Raw genomic sequence first — 21241 nt, 5'->3', positions numbered from 1 at the left:
TGCAGCATCACTTACCATCAGGTGAGATTGTAGTCAAGGGCTAACTTGTAAAGAATAAAAAAAAAGCTATACTAATATACCTTAGTTATCTATACTAATATTATAAAGCTGAAGAGTTTGTTTGTTTGTTTGTTTGATTGAACGCGCTAATCTCAGGAAGTACTGGTCCGATTTGGAAAATTCTTTCAGTGTTAGATAGCCCATTTATCGGGGAAGGTTATAGGCTATATATTATCCCCGTATTCCTACGGGAACGGGCACACCACGCGGGTGAAACCGCACGGCGTCAGCTAGTGGTGTATAAGTTACCACTGCGAGCCCCGCGGTGCTGAAGGAGTATTACCTGGCCGTTGACGACAGCGCTGACGAGCAGCACCTTGGCGGCGCGGTGCAGCTCCACCAGCTCGCCGGGCAGCGGGGCGGGCGCGCCGGCCGGCTGGAACCACACCGCCGCGCCCTCCGACCACTCCGCGAGCCCCGCCATGCTGAAGGACAAACATAACTCTTGAAACACATACATAATGACAGAGAAGACTCGGCCAGTCATGTATTAGGTACTATAGCTTGGCAAAATCGTTCGTAATACCCCCGATAGTCCGCGGGCCCGGGAGGGAGTAGCGATGCTCCGAGCGCACGAGTTCATACCCGTGCAGTTCTTCCCCTCCCGTCGCCCGCAGTACTACTGCTAATTTATAGAGTCACCATCGATATATTTTGTTTTAGTTCGAGTGTTGTTTTACCGGTGTTATCGAAGTGAATAACCAGTATAATAATGAAATAGGTTAACAATTAGATCTCTGGTTAATGGGCGAAGGGTCACAATTCGACAAAAGTTGGGCTCATAACGTGAAAACTCGTAAAATATATCCCATATTACGAGTACTACGTACTAGACATAATTCCTTAACAAAGCGTCATCTTCATACGAGTGCTTTTCGGTGCTGATAAGAATATAGCCCTATAATAGGCCTTCTCAACAAGACTTGAGTTTTCACCTCAGGGCTCAGAGGTCAGCAGCATAATGTATGTATAGAAAAATTTCCCTGTTTTTTTTAAATAATACTAACTAAATCATAAGCTTAAACTAATAAACACCAGGGATACATCCAAGTTGTACGGATTCTATGACTGAAGTAATCAAAATAATCCTACAGTTTAATTTCAAATTTTATCATAATATTATGTTATATTTAATTATCATTTCAAGTTATTTTTTTACATGTACCTACCAAAATATTTGTATTAAAAAAGATTCGACAAGGTGTTGAGGTGTTGGTGAAAATAAAAATACATAGTTCAATTAAACAACATTTTAATTCTGTCTATTAATAATTGTAATTATATTAGTTCTATTGTACTATAAATATATCGGTGCGACCAACGCCGTCGGAGGTACCCCGCAGCCACAGGTCGGCGCTGGGCAGGGGTTTGGGGCGAAGCAGATCGGCGGCGGCGGGGGCGGCTGAAGACAGAACGGTTCCGGCGGGGGAGGCTGGATGCAGAGCGGAGGTGGGGGAGGGGGTTGGACACAAATTGGAGGCAACGGGGGTGGTTGCACGGTCAGAGGACCCGGGGGAGGTGGTTGCACGTAGATAGACTCCGGGCAAGGAGGCTGGATTGTGATAGGACAAGGAGATGGCGGTTGGATGTACATCGGGGGAGGCTGGGGCGGTTGGATCATCATCGGCGCGGGCGCCGGGGGTTGCACAGGTATTGGGGGAAGCGGGGGCGGCTGCACCATCACCGGCGGCGGCGCGGGCGGCTGAACCATGATGGGCGGCAGCTCTATCATAATAGGACCCGGACACGGTAGTTCGATAAGAATCGCATCGGGAGTCGGAGGATTCACATACATCAACGGAGGAGCGGGTGGGGTGACACACATGGGCGGCAGAGGGGGTGGGTTAACACACATGGGGGGTGACGGCGGAGGTGTCACCGTGATCGGAGCTAAAGGCGGAGGAGTCACACACATAGGAGGTAACGGTGGAGGTGATATTGTTATCGGTGGCGGTAAAGGCACCTCTATCATCAAAGGCGGCAGCGGGGGTGGGGAGACGCATATCGGCGCGGGGGTGGGCAGCGATATGTAGATGGGGCTGGCGGGCGCGGGCGGCGCTACGCAGTTGCACGGGTAGGACGACGGGTATGACGACGCATAATACTGGCCCTGGACAGCCGACTGGAACCAAAACATAACATTAAATCACGACAAAATCTATAATTATAATAAAGCTGTAGAGAGGTGGTGCTGTGTTGGTCGACCCCCTACTAGGTGGACCGAAGATATCGAGCGGGTTGCAGGGAGCCGCTGGATACTCGTGGCTCGAGACCGTTTTGTTTGGAAGTCTATGCAAGAGGTCTATGTCCAGCAGTGGACGTCCATCGGCTGATAATGATGATGATGATGATGATGTAGAGAGATCCATTCATGTGGTGTATTCATAAGGTGTACATGAAATATATTTCCAAAGTAACTCTCAGGAGGTGATTAGTGATCGTTACTGATGCCAAAAATGCAATCAGTAAAGTTTTTGTCTGTCTGTATGTTCGTTATAGAAACAAAAACTACTCGACGGATTTTTAACGAAACTTGGTACAATTATTCTCCATACTCCTTGGCAGGTTATAGTTTACTTTTCATCACGCTACGGTCAATAGGAGCAGAGCAGTGAAGAGAAATATTGGGAAAACGGGAGAAGATACTCCATTTTTACAGCGATACTGCTTTTAAGGGCTGGATTAAAGAGGTCTAAGGGCTAAAATAAAATCTAAGGGATGAAGTCGCGTTCGTCCGCTTAATTAATAATAATTATACTTAAACAATACACACATCACTATCTAGCATCAAAGTAAGCGTACGTTATTGTATTACATTTAAATATAACTTATATACTTATACACATTACATTATACATTAAATCTTTAACACACGTATCAGTTTAAAATCGCACAATAATTACATTATTTTGTTGGCATCTTTCCACTACACCTACTCATCAATGTCAATACAATCGTTAATTTGAAGGTGCAACAATATGAATCATGTAACAAACAATGTCTACCAAAAATGGCAGCCATTGTCATCTTCAGACTAGACACCGCGCCACGAAAATATCCCGCGGCGAAAATTTAAAGCGCCTTACACAAATGACAATAAGACCGCCATTAAGACGTTAGCGCCGCATCTACGGGACTTGTTTCGTGGAACGGAGTCTAACATTCGACGCTGAAGATCTACTCGTGATAGTTAGTTTGTAAGTGTGTGTGTGCAAACAGGTGTTCTTCGTATTCTATTGATCGTATGGTCTGATCGGTACACTGACATAACCGGAAAGAGGTTATGTCAGGTGAGGTTGAGAAATAAGTTTACGAACTTCGATAGGTACCCAGGATTACGAGTGTAGTATTTTAACTGCTAAAAAAGTATCGTGAACTTTAAATAGTAGTAATTAGGTCCATTTTACTTTGGAGAAAATTGAGTTTTATATCAATCTATGTTTATAAATATGGGGACTAGATTTAAATCTGTAGCCGAAGAAGCTATGACGTTGAAGCTATGATAAGACGTTTTTATAAGATACTGATATACCAAAATCATCATCATCATTATCAACCCATATTCGGCTCACTGCTAAGCTCGAGTCTCCTCTCAGAATGAGAGAGGTCAGGGTATCCACCACGCTGGCCCAATGCGGATTGGCAGACTTCAAAACACGCAGATAATTAAGAAAATTCTTAGGTATCACGATGTTTTTCCTTCACCGTTTGAGACACAAGTTTTATAAATTTATAATATAATTATTGCATTTTGCGTTTAAGTGTTAGTGTAATGCAGGATAATATTAACATTCCCTAATACTACGTTACATCCGATAGATCCATACGTAATAATTAATAAATAAGGCTAATCGCTTATTTAACAGCTATATCCTCTGTGAAACGTATAGTGGATAGATGCAAGGCCGAATACTTGTACGTGTTACATACGTAACATTCAATGTTAACTTTCTGAGGCCAATTTACAAAAGCGATCAGCCAATAACTAATACTTTATGTACATCCTATATTTATAGCCGTGATAGCCTAGTGGATATGACATCTGATTAGAAGGGCGTAGATTCGAATCCGGTCCAGGCATGCAACTCCAACTTTTCAGTTCTCATGCATTTCAAAATAAATATCACGTGTCTCAAAACGGTGAAGGAAAACATCGTGAGGAAAAACCTGCATTCTTAAGAATTCTCTTAATTATCTATATATGTGAAGTCTGCCAATCTGAATTGGGCTAGCTTGGTGAACTATTATCCTAACCCCTCTCTGAGAGGAGACTCGTGCTCGACAGTGAGCCGAATATGGGTTGATAGTGACGATGATGATGATGACATTCAGAGATCATCCTAGAACCTCACAAAATTCACCTGTTTATAACATTAGTATCATCATTAACAACCGATATTCGGCTCACTATTGAGCACGAGTCTTCTCTCAGAATGAGAGGGAAGCTCGCTACTCATGCGTTCACAGTTAAATTCAAATTTATTTACAGAGATCTACAAATCAATCCAAACAGTTTCATACCTGCACACAGAACCAAGCTTATACCCAACTATGAACGCATCAATAAGGCTTTAAGCATAGACCTATATTAAAAAAAAAACATTTAAAAAAAATACTTACGCAAAGCAAGCCCGTTATAAACACCAAGTGGGTTGTCACCGCCATGTGTGACCGATATAAGATGCCCCTTTACCTCCACGGCCTTGTTATATACCGACACATTGCCCCAGCGGTCATATCGAAACAAAACAATGATTTACAAACAACAGGAACGCAATCGATGGTTTCGGCGTTGCATTCAAAGAAAATGCAACTAAGCAAAACTTCGTGATAAAACACGTATGCGATAACGAGAATTTTTGACGTATAGCTGTTATTTCTATATCAAACTCTGTGATTAGGTATTTTGTAGAGCGAGATATTGTGAAAGGCCAGACACGGTCTATGCGACACGGTGTCTAATCGACGCGTTACTCTCGGCAACATGTTCAATTTTAGCGTAGAGGATTTCCGCTTCATTACCTTTAAAAGAGGATAAACGGTAGGGTGCATTTTTGTATAATATTGTGATATATCAGAATTTTCTGCACTTCTATGGCTATATGGTTTTTGATTTGGACAGCCCAATATCAAATTAAAAGCTTAGATCCACCGAAACATTTAAATGATATAGCTAAATAGCCGGCGTCACGTGGTTTCACACGCGCAGTTCCCAGTTCCCGTTCCTGTGGGAATTCGTGGATAAAATGTAGTAGTAGTAGACACTTACAAAACGTGGCTTTCTATCGGTAAAAGATCCAGAGATTCTGTAGTTACCCCCCACAACACCACAAACTTTACTTTATCATCGATCTTCTATTAACAAGTGGATGCACAATCAGTGACCAAATAACGTCCCCACTCAATGAATGCCAAACACAACTTCTTGGCACTCAATTCTTAAAGTTGAATTTGCTCTGAATTTGGGATTTCTTAACAATAATTCTAAAATTGTTAAAGCAAAATTGGTCAGTTTTAAGTGAAATTTTCTACATGATTGTGCATCTTTTTATTATAAGAGGCCAATGTTATTTATATAACATTAGTAGATATTAAGAAAAATAATATTACTTATCGTTTTGTAAAACACAAATTTAATTAATTATTATTTAGTCACTTGTGTAAACAAAGTTTTTTAAAACATATATAGATTTTAATAGGCAATAGCTATCTATCTATAGAATATTATGACACTAAATAATATTATATTATTTGCGTAACTGACGTATTTTATAAGGTCATGTATTATCTCCTTACTTTCAAATGAACTTATTTAACGAAGCAATAAAAACGTGTTGATTTTTAAGATAAAGTTATAACTGTAATTGAAACTCAATTATTCTCAACTAATTTAAAAGTGCTTGCCTTTTAAATTGGTTTAAAACTGTCTCCACTGCATAAATTATAAAATATGTTCTCCATGCAAGCATTCAAGGCTAGGCTCTAACAAATTTCTGTCATATTTTCCCATATCCCCATTTAAAAATGGCAATAAAAGTCAGCGAATTTCTAAATACACACCGGCCATTGCATATTTCCGAAGCTTATTGACCTTAACATCATTAATATTTAAAAGTAAAAACAGTTCTCTCGATTCTAAAACGACCCACAAAAAGTTCATTGAATCCGGTAAACAATCGCAACGGACGCTTCCGTCCGGCAAAAGGGAACTGTGGACGCACTTTTAATGAATACAAATAGATAATAGTGACGAATAAGAAAGCACCAATGTAGTTCAAGGTTCGGTAGAGTAACGTCGTCTTTTTGTTGGGACGGGTTATAATTGCATTTGTATTCAACGTACGTGCTAAGAAAGGCTTTCTAAACGCGTGCAGCGTTCGGAATACATTACGAGTTCGTGTCGTTTGGTTAAGGACCTTATCAATACAACAATGGTATACTTTGTATAGATTAACAGATTTTATTAATATAGCGTCCTTCGCCATATATAATAACTAGCGAATGCCCGCGACTTTGTCCGCATGGAATTCAGTTTTTCACAAATCCCGCGTTAATCCAGATTACAATCCATCTTAACTTCAAATTTCAGATGATTTGGTTCAGCAGCCGAGGCGTGAAAGAGCAACAAACATTCATACCATCAAAATCATCAGGTTTTCGCAAATCTCGGGAATCCGTGGAGTTTTTTTAGCCTAGGTGTTAATCCAGAGTAAAATATATATCCATTCCAAATTTCAGCCTAATCGCTTCAGTAGTAGCGGCGTTAATTATTATTAAAGAGTAACAAACATCCAAACAAACATACATCCATACAAACTTTCGCGTTTTATAATATTACTAGTGTTCGAAAGTATGAACATAGTTCTTTCGTTTAATCCGCTACCAATCAGCAGCATAATCCGCCTCGAATTACCATTGAAATTATTCTCACTACTATAGAATTACTTTAGGTTCATGGTTTCAAGATCTGAACATTGCATGTATGGATATGAACTATTTACTAGCAACCAAAACAATCATAAACATAGAAGATATAATACAACCAAATAGAAGGATCCCTCAAGGAGTTTCCGCGGTAAGTATAGTCAAAATGCCAAATTCACGCGGACGAAATCGTGGACATTAACTAGTCAAATAAAAATCTAGGAGTGGAATGACATAAAAAGGTTAATACAAATGAACAGGTTTATGAAAAAAAACAAAAACAACAGGTTTATTTTTGTTGGTGAAAATTCTAGCAATTTTTGTCTTGACAATTTTTTTTAGTTTGATTTTATTTTGTGCCTATACTTTAAGATACGAACATTCCCCAGTGACCCATACCACTGTGACACTAAAGTGTTTTTAAAATAGCATGGGTACGGTGACAGTTGCCTTATGACGTTCATAATACTTACTATTATCGTGAATTGCGGCAAACTTTCATGAGTGATACGAACTGTCTAACTATAGGGTTTTTCAGATAGCATGGGTACGGTACCCATGCTATCTGAAAAACCCTATACTATTGCTAAAGCGATGCTTTTTACTTTGGTTAATTTTTGTGCGTTACGATTTAAACATCTTTTCGAGCTTTATATAAATGTTTATGCCCCCAAAATACATTTTCCTGTAACGGTAGTTTGCTAAGCCATAATTAGTGCTGGTGAGGATTATATTGAAAAACAAAATCGGGCATAGATTCTGATACCCGCTGTGAGTGTTTACTACACAGTGAAGCTCATTCAGTTGTTTCACGGCTGAGTGCGTATCAGCCGCAGTCTCTACTTTTGATATATTTTCTCCGTTATCGATGTTTATTATGATGATTGCCAAGAAGGCAAAAAGTATCTTCAGTTACAAAAATGATATGAACTAAATTTTTATTTCTATAATCTATAACCTTTTCTTTAGTGTATGTATTTTAATAATGTTTATACTTATATCTATATTATTATACAAATAAACGATCGCAACTGCGTCCGCATCATATTTATTTTTGCATGTTTTATATACTTAATATGTATACGTCAACCCCTTTTTAACTCTTTAGGGGTAGAGTTTTAAAAAATCTTGAACGACATTATTTTTAGTATTTTTTTTAGAACACGTACCATGTCACTTGAAAAATGAAGGACGATTGAATACAAAATACGTGCTTTTCACCCCGAAACCGGAGCATCCTCAGGAGATTGTACAGTCAACATCACCAGTATTTTGTCGGACTTGGGTGACATTGTCGCATGGGTTCGTCGGCTTTTCGCGGAGTATAGTAAAATAAAGTAAACCATTATATAATCATAATGAACTTCCGCAAAGTAACGCCTGCTTCTATCCAAAATAAATGTTTGTTTATGTTTTAATTTCGTGTAATTAACTACACTTGAGACAACAGAGTTATTTTGAAATCACATACAGACAATTAAATTTTATGTGTATCTGTAGAAAAAGAATAGGAACTCGAGATAATGTATATTAGACAAAATTCAATTGTAATTAGATATCTAAATATTGTCGAATTTTCGAGCCAATTTTCATTCGCTCTATATTTCTATTTTGCAACAAATTCTCCGTGATTTATTTTGCAACAAGTTCACGTCAACGTGAGAACTAAATAATAAATATCAGAATTTAAATACAGCCTTAAACAGCCTTCACAAATGAAAAATGACGTGCAGATATATCCACGAGTAATTACTATTAGGCAACTATACAACCATGTAATAACCGTTAAATTTGCCTAAACCGATTAGCGGAGTTGTTCATAAAAATCGAAAGTGAAAACAGCAGTTAATTAAAGTTGAGTTGTAGTTAATCTAATGACTCACTATTTTAATCCTCACTTCTATTTCCATGTAAAAAAAGTTATTCCAATGATATTGTAGTAAGCTTTTTTACGATAGCCCACATAAGTTTTATTATACGAGTACAATTGCATTTATAGCCGTGATAGCCCAGTGGATATGTGTGGGTTCTAATCCGGTCCGGGGCATGCACCTCCAACTTATCAGTTGTGTGCATTTAAAAAAATCAAATATCACGTGTCTCAAACAGTGAAAAAAAATCATCGTGAGGAAACCTGCATTTTCTTTGCACCAGAGAATTTTCTTAATTATCTGCGTGTGTGAAGTCTGAATATAAGTATATTTTAATAGATTACTCCATTAAAATCTTAGTATCATTTTAAAATAAATTTAGATAAAATTTACTTATTTTGCTGTTGTTTATTTTGAGGTAAAATCTTATTTAATTTTACCTCGGTCTTGCTGTGATTATTAGTTAGTATAAGAATAAGAAATATTTTTACCATAACTTATGTAATGTACAGTTGTATGCATTTCGTAGATGCAAAAATGCACTGCACTGCTACTCAAAAGAACTCATTATAAAGTTGTTATTTGAAGAAGGAATTTTCCATTTTGTACAATTTGTTCGTATAATGCGTTCCATAGTTAAAGCCCTTATACGCCACTGAATTGACGTGTGTGCGATATAAGCCCATGTGTGTAAAAAAATGTTTTTAGTGTGAGTTTTGAGCAATTTAAAAAAAACAAAGCGCTCAATCTGTTATAATTATAGGTGCAATTAAAAAATCAACAATATGTAGTGGGTGAGAATAATATAGTTGCATAAGAGAGTCTTCAGTGTGGGATCGGGGCCAGAGCTTGGATCGGTGTCAACGGAACAATGAAGATAGTACGATACGCAACTAATGTAAATACTCGTCATTTTTTGCAGCATTTTCAACTTTAACACTAACATAATAGAGACTTGGTTATTTGTAATAGTTGCCTTGTGTATTTCTTGACCTTTGCTATACCTGAAAGGTTCGAATGTGTGTCGCTTATTATCATAGTTTTGCATGTAACTGTCACATTCTTTAGTCGTGCACTTTTTTTCAACTACCATTTCTACTGAGTCAAGACATGGCTGTACGGAGTAATGCCTTTGCCTTTTTTCCTACGGGAAAGCATACAGTAAAAAAATCTACTGAGTCATTATTTCAGTGAGCTTGAATATCCAGTCATAGAAAAGTCTGTTGTTAATTCTCTTCGCACGTTCATCGTGACAAGCTTTTTTATCAAGATCTTTGTAACTTGCAAGTCGCAGTTTAACAACCTTTTCTATTGCACAGGATGTTTATTTATTTGCAACCAACAGAGTTTTCTTTACAAAATGGTTGTTAACGAGAACAAGATAATACTTATTCTATTATATTCTAATACAGTATAGAAAATTCTTCAGATACTTTACTCTATATGCAAGTATTGTATGAACCCTTTATATGGGATACGCGCAGCTATAGCCTCGTGGTCAAAACATACTCAAAGTTTGGCGCGGTCTAAACTTATCTATCTGAATATAAAAAAGCGAAAGTTCATCACGAAATATCAAAAACAGCTTGATGTACAAAGATGAAAATTGGCAGCGAGGCAGTTTATAGTTAGTATACGTCCACTACGACCGGGTTTTGCAACAAGGTCGGATTAAAGAGGTCTAAGAGCGGACGAAGTCACGGGAAGTATTTTACAACAGACGGTTTTCATCTGGAGAAATAAATGTTTTTATTTTTTTATTATTCTCTACAAGCTAGCCCTTGACTACAATCTCACCTGATGGTAAGTGATGATGCAAACTAAGAAAGAAACGGGCTAACTTGTTGGGAGTAGGATGAAATCCACACTCCTTTCGGTTTCTACACGACATCGTACCGGAACGCTAAATCGGTACGTCTTTGTCCGTAGGGTGGTGACTAGCCACGGCCGGAACCTCCCACCAGCCAGACCTGGACCAATTAAGAAAACCTTAATGGGCCCAGCCGGTGATTGAACCCAAGACGCCACGGAGGCCGTAAAAAAATCAATATAAGACATCTCTACGATTAATAATATGTTCTTGACCTAAAAAATCTCAAATTGTAGAAAGTAACTGAACATGTTTTCCAGGTTTTTAACTTATAGAATAACCGCTAAATTCAATGGAATGTCAAGAAAATTGGTCAAGGAAGTACAATTTGACAAGCATACTCGTACTTCAGCTACGCAACACAAAGGTCACTGCGGTGGATCTTTGCGGACGAGCGCTGTTAAATAATAATAAACATCCGAGCACTCTGCTGTTATATAAGTCGACTTTTTGCGCAACACGAACAAAAATGTTAAACCTTGATTTTAAATTTTAAGTGGCTTGTAACTTAGCGCTACATCTTTTAGATATATAATGTACATCTTACATTAAAAATTAAACTAAAAAAAAACAAACATTCTGCTATTAAATAATGCAATGTGGTAGTATACGTAAATTATTTGGCTAAATTTTTTTTTCATTCTTTTTGTTGTTCCGTTTTGTTTTTCATTCATCTGACTTGTTTTTCACTCTTTGGACTTTTTCTTTCATCTTAAGTTTATCGAATGGATGTGTTTATTCCACCAATGAGATATTTGATAAAAATTTTAATAAAAAAAATTCAACCGACTTCCAACTGAAAAATTAACCTACGTAAACTAAAAAGCAAAAAATAACATCTTACCTATGTGCTACCTTCTGATCAGTTTGAAGGCGGTGCCAAGCCAGTGATGTTTTAATTAAAGCCGTTTAAATTACAAAGTTTCTGTGGTTCTTTCAGAAACGGCTTTAATTAAAACATTACACTGGATTGGCACCGCCTTCAAACTGATCAGAAGGTAGCACATAGGTAAGATGTTATTTTTTGCTTTTTAGTTTACGTAGGTTAATTTTTCAGTTGGAAGTCGGTTGAATTTTTTTTATTAAAATTTTTATTTTTTAATTTTTAGTGTTAGCACACCTACTGAGTGTGAACAAAAATTAATAAGCAATTAGTTGAAACGTTTCTTATGATAAGTATCTAGTCCTACAATCCCAATTTTAAAAATACTACCTTAACTCATATACAAAATTTCACTCCCCCTTTATCCACTCGTAATATGAATATTCAGAAAAACGTGTAAAGTGACTGTCCTCCGTCTTCATCACCAGACCCCCTATGCAGTCACAATCCATATGGTTGGAAAGTTCACATCCAATCAAGTCCAAACACAAGGTCAAGGAACCGTCGAGGAGTTCCCTTAACTCTCCTTCATCTTCGTCACCAGACCCCTAATACAGTCACAACCTATCCAGATGGAAAGTTCTCATCAATACAAATTTATCAAGTCCAAACACAAGGTAGCTACTGTGAACCGTTGAGGAGTTCTCTTAACTGTCCTTCGTCTTCGTCATCAGACCCTTAATACAGTCACAACCCATCTAGGTGGAAAGTTCTCATCAATACAAATAAATCAAGCCCAAACAAAAGGTACCTGCTGTAAATCGTTGACGAGTTCCATCGTCTGTGTTTCGGCTCCATCATCAGACCAACTCCAGACCTTCATAAAATTGTAGTGGTTTAAAATACCTTATGGAAACATTAACAAACGTACTAGCCGTCCCTACGATTTTCGAAAGTTCCCCTCGATTTCTCCAGGATGCCATCATCAGATCCTGACATGAAAAAAATGGGACCACTCTGGAATTAAACCCTTCGAAACGAAAAAAAAACATACATACAGCCGAACGTAGAACCTCCTCCTTTTTGGAAGTCGGTTAAAAAGTACCTCCGTGGCGCAGTAGTGTGCGCGGTGGTCCTGGGTGGGCCGATTGAAGTTTTCTTAATTAATTGGTCTGGCTGGTGGGAGGCTACGGCCGTGGCTAGTTACCACCCTACCGACAAAGACTTACCGACAAGAGTTTTAGCCTTCCGGTGCGATGTCGTGTAGAAACCGAAAGGGGTGTGGATTTTCATCCTCCTAACAAGTTAGCCCGCTTCTATCTTAGATTGCACCATCACTTACCAACAGGTGAGATTGTAGTCAAGGGCTAACTTGTAAAGAATAAAAATTTTAATAAAAAAAATTCAACCGACTTCCAACCAAAAAATAACTTTAACTAAAAAGCAAAAAATAACATCCTACCTATGTGCTACCTTCTGATCAGTTTGAAGGCGGTGCCAATCGGTCCATAATTGACGGAATTATCGCTGGACATACATAAAAAAGAAAACATACATACAGCCGAATGTAGAACCTCCTCCATTTTGGAAGTCGGTTAAAAAAAATAAAAAATAAATTTGCCATTTTTTTTTTAATAATTTTTTGCAGGCTGTTTTTTTTTCATTCATCCGACTTGTTTTTCGCTGTACTTTTACTAACATCTTAAGTTTATCGGAAGGGATGTGTTTATTCCACCAATTAGACAGTTGAAAATTACTTGATTTGGAATATGCGGAATTAGCCCTAGACCGACAAGGGAAAGGGGTGAATTGAAGCATAGAACTTATAAATGTTGGTTGTATTGAGGTAATAGGATGGTAACCATTTATTTGGCATACAAATTCCTAAAGTACGGGTAGTTTTATCCCGTTCGGGATGTTCCCCGTAGATAAGGAGGGAACAACATTTAGTTTTGTCACTTTAGTATAGTCTAATGAGTTTAGCCATTGATGTTATACGTTTGGGATTTTATTTGCAATCAAATTATCACCATTGTAGGTGAGGCGATTGTCTTAATCGGGAAGGTTTTAAATTGGCCTTAGAAGTGTGTGAATGTTTAGCTTGAACGTGGAGCGAATTAATAAAGTGATTTATTACAATGGGCGGGTTAATATGGCGGAAAATCGTCGCGCAACGAACAATGGTTTGTCGCCGAACAGGAAAGCGCTTGATTTCCGACCCACTGCTTCGTAACCCGCTCAATTGTATCTAGTTATACGGATATTATGAGCTAATTTGTAGTTGTAATTATTACGTACTCCCTAATTATGTAGATAATCAATACTAATGTGGGGGAGATTCCCCCGGGGAGTGATTTTAGTGGACTGTATTTTACGTAACGAATGTAGGGTGCTGGTGGAAGGAGTTTATTCGAAGGTTTCCTTCATTCTAATGGGCAGGCTCCTATCACCGATACGAAGGGTAATTCAAACAAACCACCTACCTTTCGATGATCTGCTGCTGCCCAGCTGCTGGAGTCCAGCTCCCACGCCGACACGTGGGTGATGACGCGCACACGCACTTGGCCGCGGCCTTTCTACACCGTGTCTTTTTATCACGATATCGAACAAAGTCAAATAATAAATAAAAAAGATTATTATCACCCGAATTGATCGCCCGTTCCGAATAAACGGGCAGCGAATACGAAGCGAAAAAATGTCCGACGAATAGGCGAAAGGTCCACAATACAATTCGCGAGCGACTGACGGCCGGGCGCTCACAGCTCCGAGCGCGGTGAGGCAGTCTGTAGAATACCCTCAAAATCGGCGACAAAAGTACCCACCAAAATTGAGGAATTTTCGAACTCCGAATAATTTGATATTTACGAACACCGCCCACCGTTAAAATGGAATTTTAACCCAGCTTAATAATGAATGAAATTGAAGAAAAAAAAATTAAAATAATTATAGGAAAATAGAAACTGAATTTTATAAGAAATCGAAATAAGAACGAATATGAATCTAAAACTATGAAGCTAATTAAGTAAACTAATGGAATTAATCTGAATATGATATAGGTAACGGAGACAACCTATGAACTGGTCGTTTCAAGAAACCGTATTCAGTTTTAACAGTGACGGAACGAATGACACCATCTTTAGGATTCACTTTATGAACCCGGCCTAACTTCCATTGTAATGGAGGTACGTTTGGATAATTTATATGAACTAGTGTACCGATTTGAAGATTCTCGATGTTCTCAGTCCATTTACTTCGCTTTCGAAACGTATGCAAGTATTGGATGTGCCATTGCTTCCAGTGAATTTGAATTAAATTTTGAATAAACTGCCAACGCGACAACCTCTGTGGTCCGAACCACCACAGTTTGTAAATTTTAATTTCCGACGCAAAATCCGCTGGGTTATCAAATGAACGAACGTGTCTCCATTTATCTGGAGAGACTATATTAAGAATCGAAACGACGCGATTTGCTACATATGTAGACCATTTATGGGGAGCAGCCCGTAACGAACATAAAACGAAACTTGAATCGGTCCAAGCTACCTCCCGAGCGATTGGCACCTTGGACTTTATCGACTTACGAATAAATTTAAACAACGAAGGTAAGAAATTTGCAGCGCATAGTTCTAACCTCGGCAAAGATAATCTTTTCAAAGGAACTACACGAGATTTGCCTGATATAATATATACAGATACATTTTGATCTGGATGTACAACTCTAATATATATAACTGCTGCGTAAGCAGCTTCTGAGCTATCACAAAATCCATGAAGCTCAACACAACAATCAGTCGAGGATGGAACGAAACGAGGAATGTGGATGGTGGATAGTTTTGGAAATTCTGAAACTATACGAAGCCACTTACGTTGAATGTGAATTGGAACCTCTGCATCCCAGTCAACACCTGCTAACCAAAGTTCTTGAATAAGAATCTTGGCAGCAACAATGACTGGACTTAGAAACCCGACAGGATCAAAAATGCGAGCAATTTCGGACAAAATTACACGTTTTGTTACTTTGTCGTGCAGAGGCTCTACGTGATATACAAACACATCCTTCAGGGGCTGCCACGCTAGGCCTAAAACTTTAATTGAACTGTCTTCATCAAGGGAAACTGTTGAAGACTCCACCTCCTTTACTTCATCAGAAAGACGTTGTAAAAACAAGGGGCTGTTCAAGCACCACTTACGAAGTTCAAATCCACCTCTTTTTAGAAGTTCAAAAAGTTGATTTTGGAGATGAATAGCGGATTCCACCGAATCAGAACCACTTAAAACATCATCCATATAAGTAGAGTGACGAATAACTTCAGCAGCTTCCGGAAATTCGGATTGATGATCGATAGCTAGTTGCTGAAGAACACGAATCGCTAAAAACGGTGACGACGAGAGCCCGTAAGTCACTGTTTTCAGTCTAAAAACTTGAGGCTCAACGGAAGGGTCTGTACGCCATAATATTAGCTGATAATTTTGATGTTTTTCATCTACGAGAATTTGTCTATACATTTGACGTATATCAGCAGTAAAGGCGACTTTATGAAAACGAAAGCCACAAAGCAGTTCTCCAACATCGTTCTGCAACTTCGGACCTATCAGTTGAGTATCATTTAACGATCCTTGGTGAGTCGCAGCCGATGCATCGAAAACAACCCTCAGTTTAGTTGTTGAGCTAGAAGGCCTCACAACTCCATGGTGAGGTATGAAATAGTGGGGCTGTCGAATATCACTTTGGACAAGTTCCATATGGCCAGATTTAAGATAATCTTCCATAAAATCGAAATATAAATTACGAAACTGATCATCTCGAGCAAAACGACGCTCCATCGAAAGTAAGCGTTTCATCGCTATCGAACGCGAATCACCAAGTGATGGTTCCCCTTCCCGAAATGGAAGTGATACGATGAACCTACCACATGTCAAGCGCTTGTGAGACTGAACGAATATTTCTTCACATCGCTGATCATCAGGCGATAGGACTACTTTTTCTGGAACAGACTCTATTTCCCAGAATTTACGAATTAAATTATCAAGACTGTTTTCTTGATCTGAGACGACGAAAGACGAAATCATTTTATGCAAATCATGATTACGAACGAATTTAAGGTCAACTTTTCCGATAAGAAGCCAACCAAGCGAACTAGAAATGGCTATTGGTGTACCAATAGGCCCACGAATAATTTCTCCGACGAAAATATCATCATAGACATCTCCTCCGAGCAAGATTTCAACAGATGAAGGCGAATTGAAATTTGGATCCGCTAAATGTAAATGTTTTATATGAGACCACGATTTTGTCTCAATAAAATTTGACGGTTTAGCGGATGTTATATTTTTTAGAATTAATGCGCGAAGAGTAAATTCTAATCCTGAAGCGGTGTGTGATTTAACTACGGTCGTAACGAATCCCTTTGAACAAGTAGTCAAATCACCGATTCCTTGAATAGGTGTACCTAACTTACGACGAGTTAAACCAAGACGAGTAACCAGATCTTCAGTAATAAAAGAAGCTTCAGAACCTGGATCAATAAGAGCTCGAGCACGAATAAATTTGCCTGAAGAATCGCGAATTAAAATTACAGCAGTTGAAATTAAGACCATACTGTGATTTGAAGTGACATCTGTCGAATACAAAGAGACGACATTCGTTGACTCATTTGAGGGTAGTTCCGATTTCGATAGATCTTCGGATGTAGTTTTTGAATTATTTGCGAAATGTAACATGGAACAATGATGAGAAGCATCACACACTGAACAACGAATTTTTGCGCATGCGTCTATAAAATCATGCATGGGCTTAAGACATTTCAAACAGAGACCATTTTCTTTTGCGAATCTAAAACGGTCGTAGGGTTTTTTCTGCTTGAACGAATTACACGAAAATAAAGAATGCGAACCACGTTTACACAGCACGCATGTCGAATTTGACTGGACCGAATTACCAGATTTTGATTTAAAATTATTTGAAGTATTAGATTCCGGAGAAGTGACAAATGAGGACTTAGCACGAGTTGTATCTTGATTTATTGAAAAACGCGTTGAATCAAAACGTGATGTTGAACGTAATGTTGACCTTGAACTTTCCCAAGCGATTATTTCGCGATTTAAAAATTCTTGGAGTTCACTAAAGCGAGGTACTTGATTTGTTGCAATAGATTTATCAAAATTAAGTCGCGTATCTTGATCCAACTTTCTATACAACATGTGAAATAACACGAAGTCCCACTCCTCAATAGGGAAACCCATAGAATCTAAGGCACCGATGTTTTCTAAGAACCCACTAAGAATAGTGCGTAGTCCGGAGGCGGACGGTGAATTTAAATTTGGAAGTTTATATAAAGCGTCCATATGCTGCATTGCTATTAATCGTTCATTTTTATAATTATATTCTAAAATGCCCCATGCTTTTCTATAATTACTACTGGTAATCGACATTCCTTTTAACAATTTACTAGCATCACCACGAACGTACGATAATAAATATTGAAATTTAGCTACATCTGAAAGATCTTTATTGCGATCGATTAATGATAAGAACAAATCACTAAAAGAATTCCACTCTTTATAATCACCGGAAAAAGGTGGTACCGATAAAGGCGGTAATTTTACTGCAGTATAGTTTGAATTTAAATTTTGATTTACTTCCGGTTTTGGTTCGGAAGTAGATTCCTCTAAACCGAATTTAATACTCATAATTTCTCTAATTAAGTCATTAAAAGTCGAACGAATATTGCTGTGTTCAGGTTTCAAAACCTTTGTACTTTCCAACTCCAAAGTTTCAATAGACGATTGAATTTGTTCAAATTGGTCCTGTATACGAACGAGTCCCATACAAGAAACCATAAATTTTCGATAAGAATTAACATCTGAGTTTACCTCCATACCTAACTCAATTATAGTATTCAATTCGCGCTCGATGCAACCTCTGCGATGCATTAAAGCAGCGTGCTCAGTTGATTCCGTCATATTGTAAAATAATTAATAAACTATAAATAAAAAAAAAAATATATATTTTTTTTATTGACCGAACTTGGCGTATTCACTGCCGTGCCCACTACGGAAAGGCTTACTACACGAAAACACAAAACTCAAATATAAAAAAAACAAAATGAAAAATTAACATAAATTTTCGAACAATGTCGTGAGTCGTAATCGTATCGTATGGTATAAATGCTACATGAATCCGATCGAACTTACTTCACTCAACGAACTCTCAAAACTAAAACGAACTAAAATGAACTAATTCAATACACCTCGAGTAGGTATAAAGAACAATTACAAACAATTACGATATATTTAAGATAAAATAATACGAACGGAACGAATAATAACTGGCGAAACTAACGAAAATTAGTAAGGTAGGTAGGTAACTCACTTCGTAATAAAAATTATCACTTTTACGAATACTTAAGTTATTAGAATGAGTATATTACCTATTATTTATGAGTAACGAAATATACGCGGCACTAATTATTATTATTGTATTATGCAGTTTTTAACGAAATAAATGGATCATCTAGAACTTGACCTGTATAATTTAACTTTGAATGCGAAGAACGAACAAAGAATGAAACAATAGGTATGGCGTCATTCGAATTCCGATTGCAATGATTTTAGGTTATAAAATATAAGAAAATACGTGTATGGCGGGGTGTTTCGATTAAACAGAATAAAGAAAACTTAATATCTGGCTACGAAGGCCAATAAATGTGGGGGAGATTCCCCCGGGGAGTGATTTTAGTGGACTGTATTTTACGTAACGAATGTAGGGTGCTGGTGGAAGGAGTTTATTCGAAGGTTTCCTTCATTCTAATGGGCAGGCTCCTATCACCGATACGAAGGGTAATTCAAACAAACCACCTACCTTTCGATGATCTGCTGCTGCCCAGCTGCTGGAGTCCAGCTCCCACGCCGACACGTGGGTGATGACGCGCACACGCACTTGGCCGCGGCCTTTCTACACCGTGTCTTTTTATCACGATATCGAACAAAGTCAAATAATAAATAAAAAAGATTATTATCACCCGAATTGATCGCCCGTTCCGAATAAACGGGCAGCGAATACGAAGCGAAAAATTGTCCGACGAATAGGCGAAAGGTCCACAATACAATTCGCGAGCGACTGACGGCCGGGCGCTCACAGCTCCGAGCGCGGTGAGGCAGTCTGTAGAATACCCTCAAAATCGGCGACAAAAGTACCCACCAAAATTGAGGAATTTTCGAACTCCGAATAATTTGATATTTACGAACAACTAATATTATAAAGCTGAAGAGTTTGTTTATTTGAATGCCCTAATCTCAGGAACTACTGGTCCGATTTGAAAAAATCTTTCAGTGTTAGATAGCCCTTATATCGAGGAAGGCTATATATTATTCCCGTATTCCAACGGGGGCCATGCGGGTGAAACCGCGTGGCGTCAGCTAGTAGTTAATAAATCTTGTCACATTAACATTATAAAGGCGACAATTTGTGTATACGTTTGTTCCTCCGCTGCAGGTATTGAAGCCATTTAGCTGAAATTTGGAATGGAAATAGATTTTACTCTAGATTAACACATAGGCTACTTTAGATATTCGGAAAAGGCCATGGTTCCCGCAGGATTCGTGAAAAACTGAACTGACGATGCCGCGGGCGTCTACTAATAATGAATAAATAGTTGAATTCTTTAATTTTTATTTTATTTCTCTCAAAAAAGGGACGAACAAATAGTTTATTTTGAATAATACAAATAGCAACGCTACCCAGACCCCACAAGAATATTACGTGTCTACGTCCAAACCGGAGTTCACTCTACAATGTTCAAATATGAATGTGAATCAAGAAATTAGGGAAATTGTTACCTTTTAGTGTTTATCAATTAGTGTTATTTGTTACTTGTACCTATTAGTACCAAAATGACACGAACTATTTTAAGTTTTGTAGAAAATATAAAATTAATCAGTATTATGCATAATATCTAGTTTATTTACACCCTCAAAAGCTTAAACTCTTTTAAGTTTTAAAACTCCAAGCTTCACACCCATCGTCCTAACCATTTCAATAACTTATTTTTTTCAAGATTGTATTGTTGATTCTAAAACTAGATGGTTCGTGATTCGTAAAAAAGTTATAGGCCATTTGAAATTGGTATCGCCCTAATTCATGGAGAGTATCATATCAGTAAAATATAGTAACAAAAATGGTTTGAAAACTAAATGGACAAAAAAGCTAATATACCGTTGTCTAAATTAAATTATTTCCGATTCTTCGGACGACAAAGGCGAGTTTTTACTGTGCAGTAACGTGAATGGCCCGTTATAGCTCGACGCGTGGCCGAAATTAACCGTGAAGCTGACGAGATTTGATTTCGACCACGACAGAGTTACCAGTCTAGACTCATAGCTAGACCATGATGCCGACAAACGGTTATAATTTTCCTGCATTTTGTGAAAATTTACGATTTCGTATATAACATTTAAAAACATAGGAAAGGTTTGTTGTTAACGTGGATTTATGGTAAAAAATAATCTCATGGGCCAAATGGGGCCATTCGAAGAACTGATGGAAGTTGGGGTCCCAAAGTGCTGGAATGGCAACCCCACACTAGTAAGCGCAGTGTTCGACCCGCCACCAGGTGGACTGACGACATCAAGCGAGTCGCAGGGATTCGCTGGATGCAGGTGGCACAGTATCGTGATGTTTGGAAGTCTCTACAA

General features: G+C 38.1%; 2 protein-coding genes across 2 annotated transcripts in view; both read right to left on the bottom strand.

Moving 5' to 3' along the window:
- The window catches only part of LOC112046503 (unconventional myosin-XV), a 128573-nt gene that overhangs the window by 86594 nt on the left and 20738 nt on the right, over positions 1–21241 (bottom strand). The window contains exon 2 of the mRNA XM_052884379.1: positions 344–485. Within this exon, the coding sequence (XP_052740339.1) occupies positions 344–484 (141 nt within the window). The 5' untranslated portion in view covers position 485. The remainder of the gene's footprint in view (positions 1–343; positions 486–21241) is intronic.
- On the bottom strand, positions 1296–5503 carry LOC128198515 (uncharacterized). The gene is made up of 2 exons (XM_052884380.1): positions 4681–5503; positions 1296–2182 (listed from the first exon to the last, which is right to left on the bottom strand). Exons 1-2 carry the CDS (start codon positions 4723–4725, stop codon positions 1358–1360), a joined length of 870 nt encoding a protein of 289 aa, XP_052740340.1. The 5' UTR covers positions 4726–5503; the 3' UTR covers positions 1296–1357.

The sequence above is a fragment of the Bicyclus anynana genome, chromosome 11 (assembly GCF_947172395.1).
Source record: "Bicyclus anynana chromosome 11, ilBicAnyn1.1, whole genome shotgun sequence".
Taxonomy (NCBI): Eukaryota; Metazoa; Arthropoda; class Insecta; order Lepidoptera; family Nymphalidae; genus Bicyclus; species Bicyclus anynana.
Note: the sequence above shows the minus strand (reverse complement) of the source record. Positions and strands in the feature narration are given on the sequence as shown.

Bases quoted from the DNA above. Each gene is read 5' to 3' on its own strand.
- LOC128198515 (XM_052884380.1), bottom strand. From the start codon at position 4,725: ATGGCGGTGACAACCCACTTGGTGTTTATAACGGGCTTGCTTTGC. The intron at 2,183-4,680 runs GTAAGTATTTTT...TTTTGGTTCCAG, and splicing joins TTATAACGGGCTTGCTTTGC to TCGGCTGTCCAGGGCCAGTA.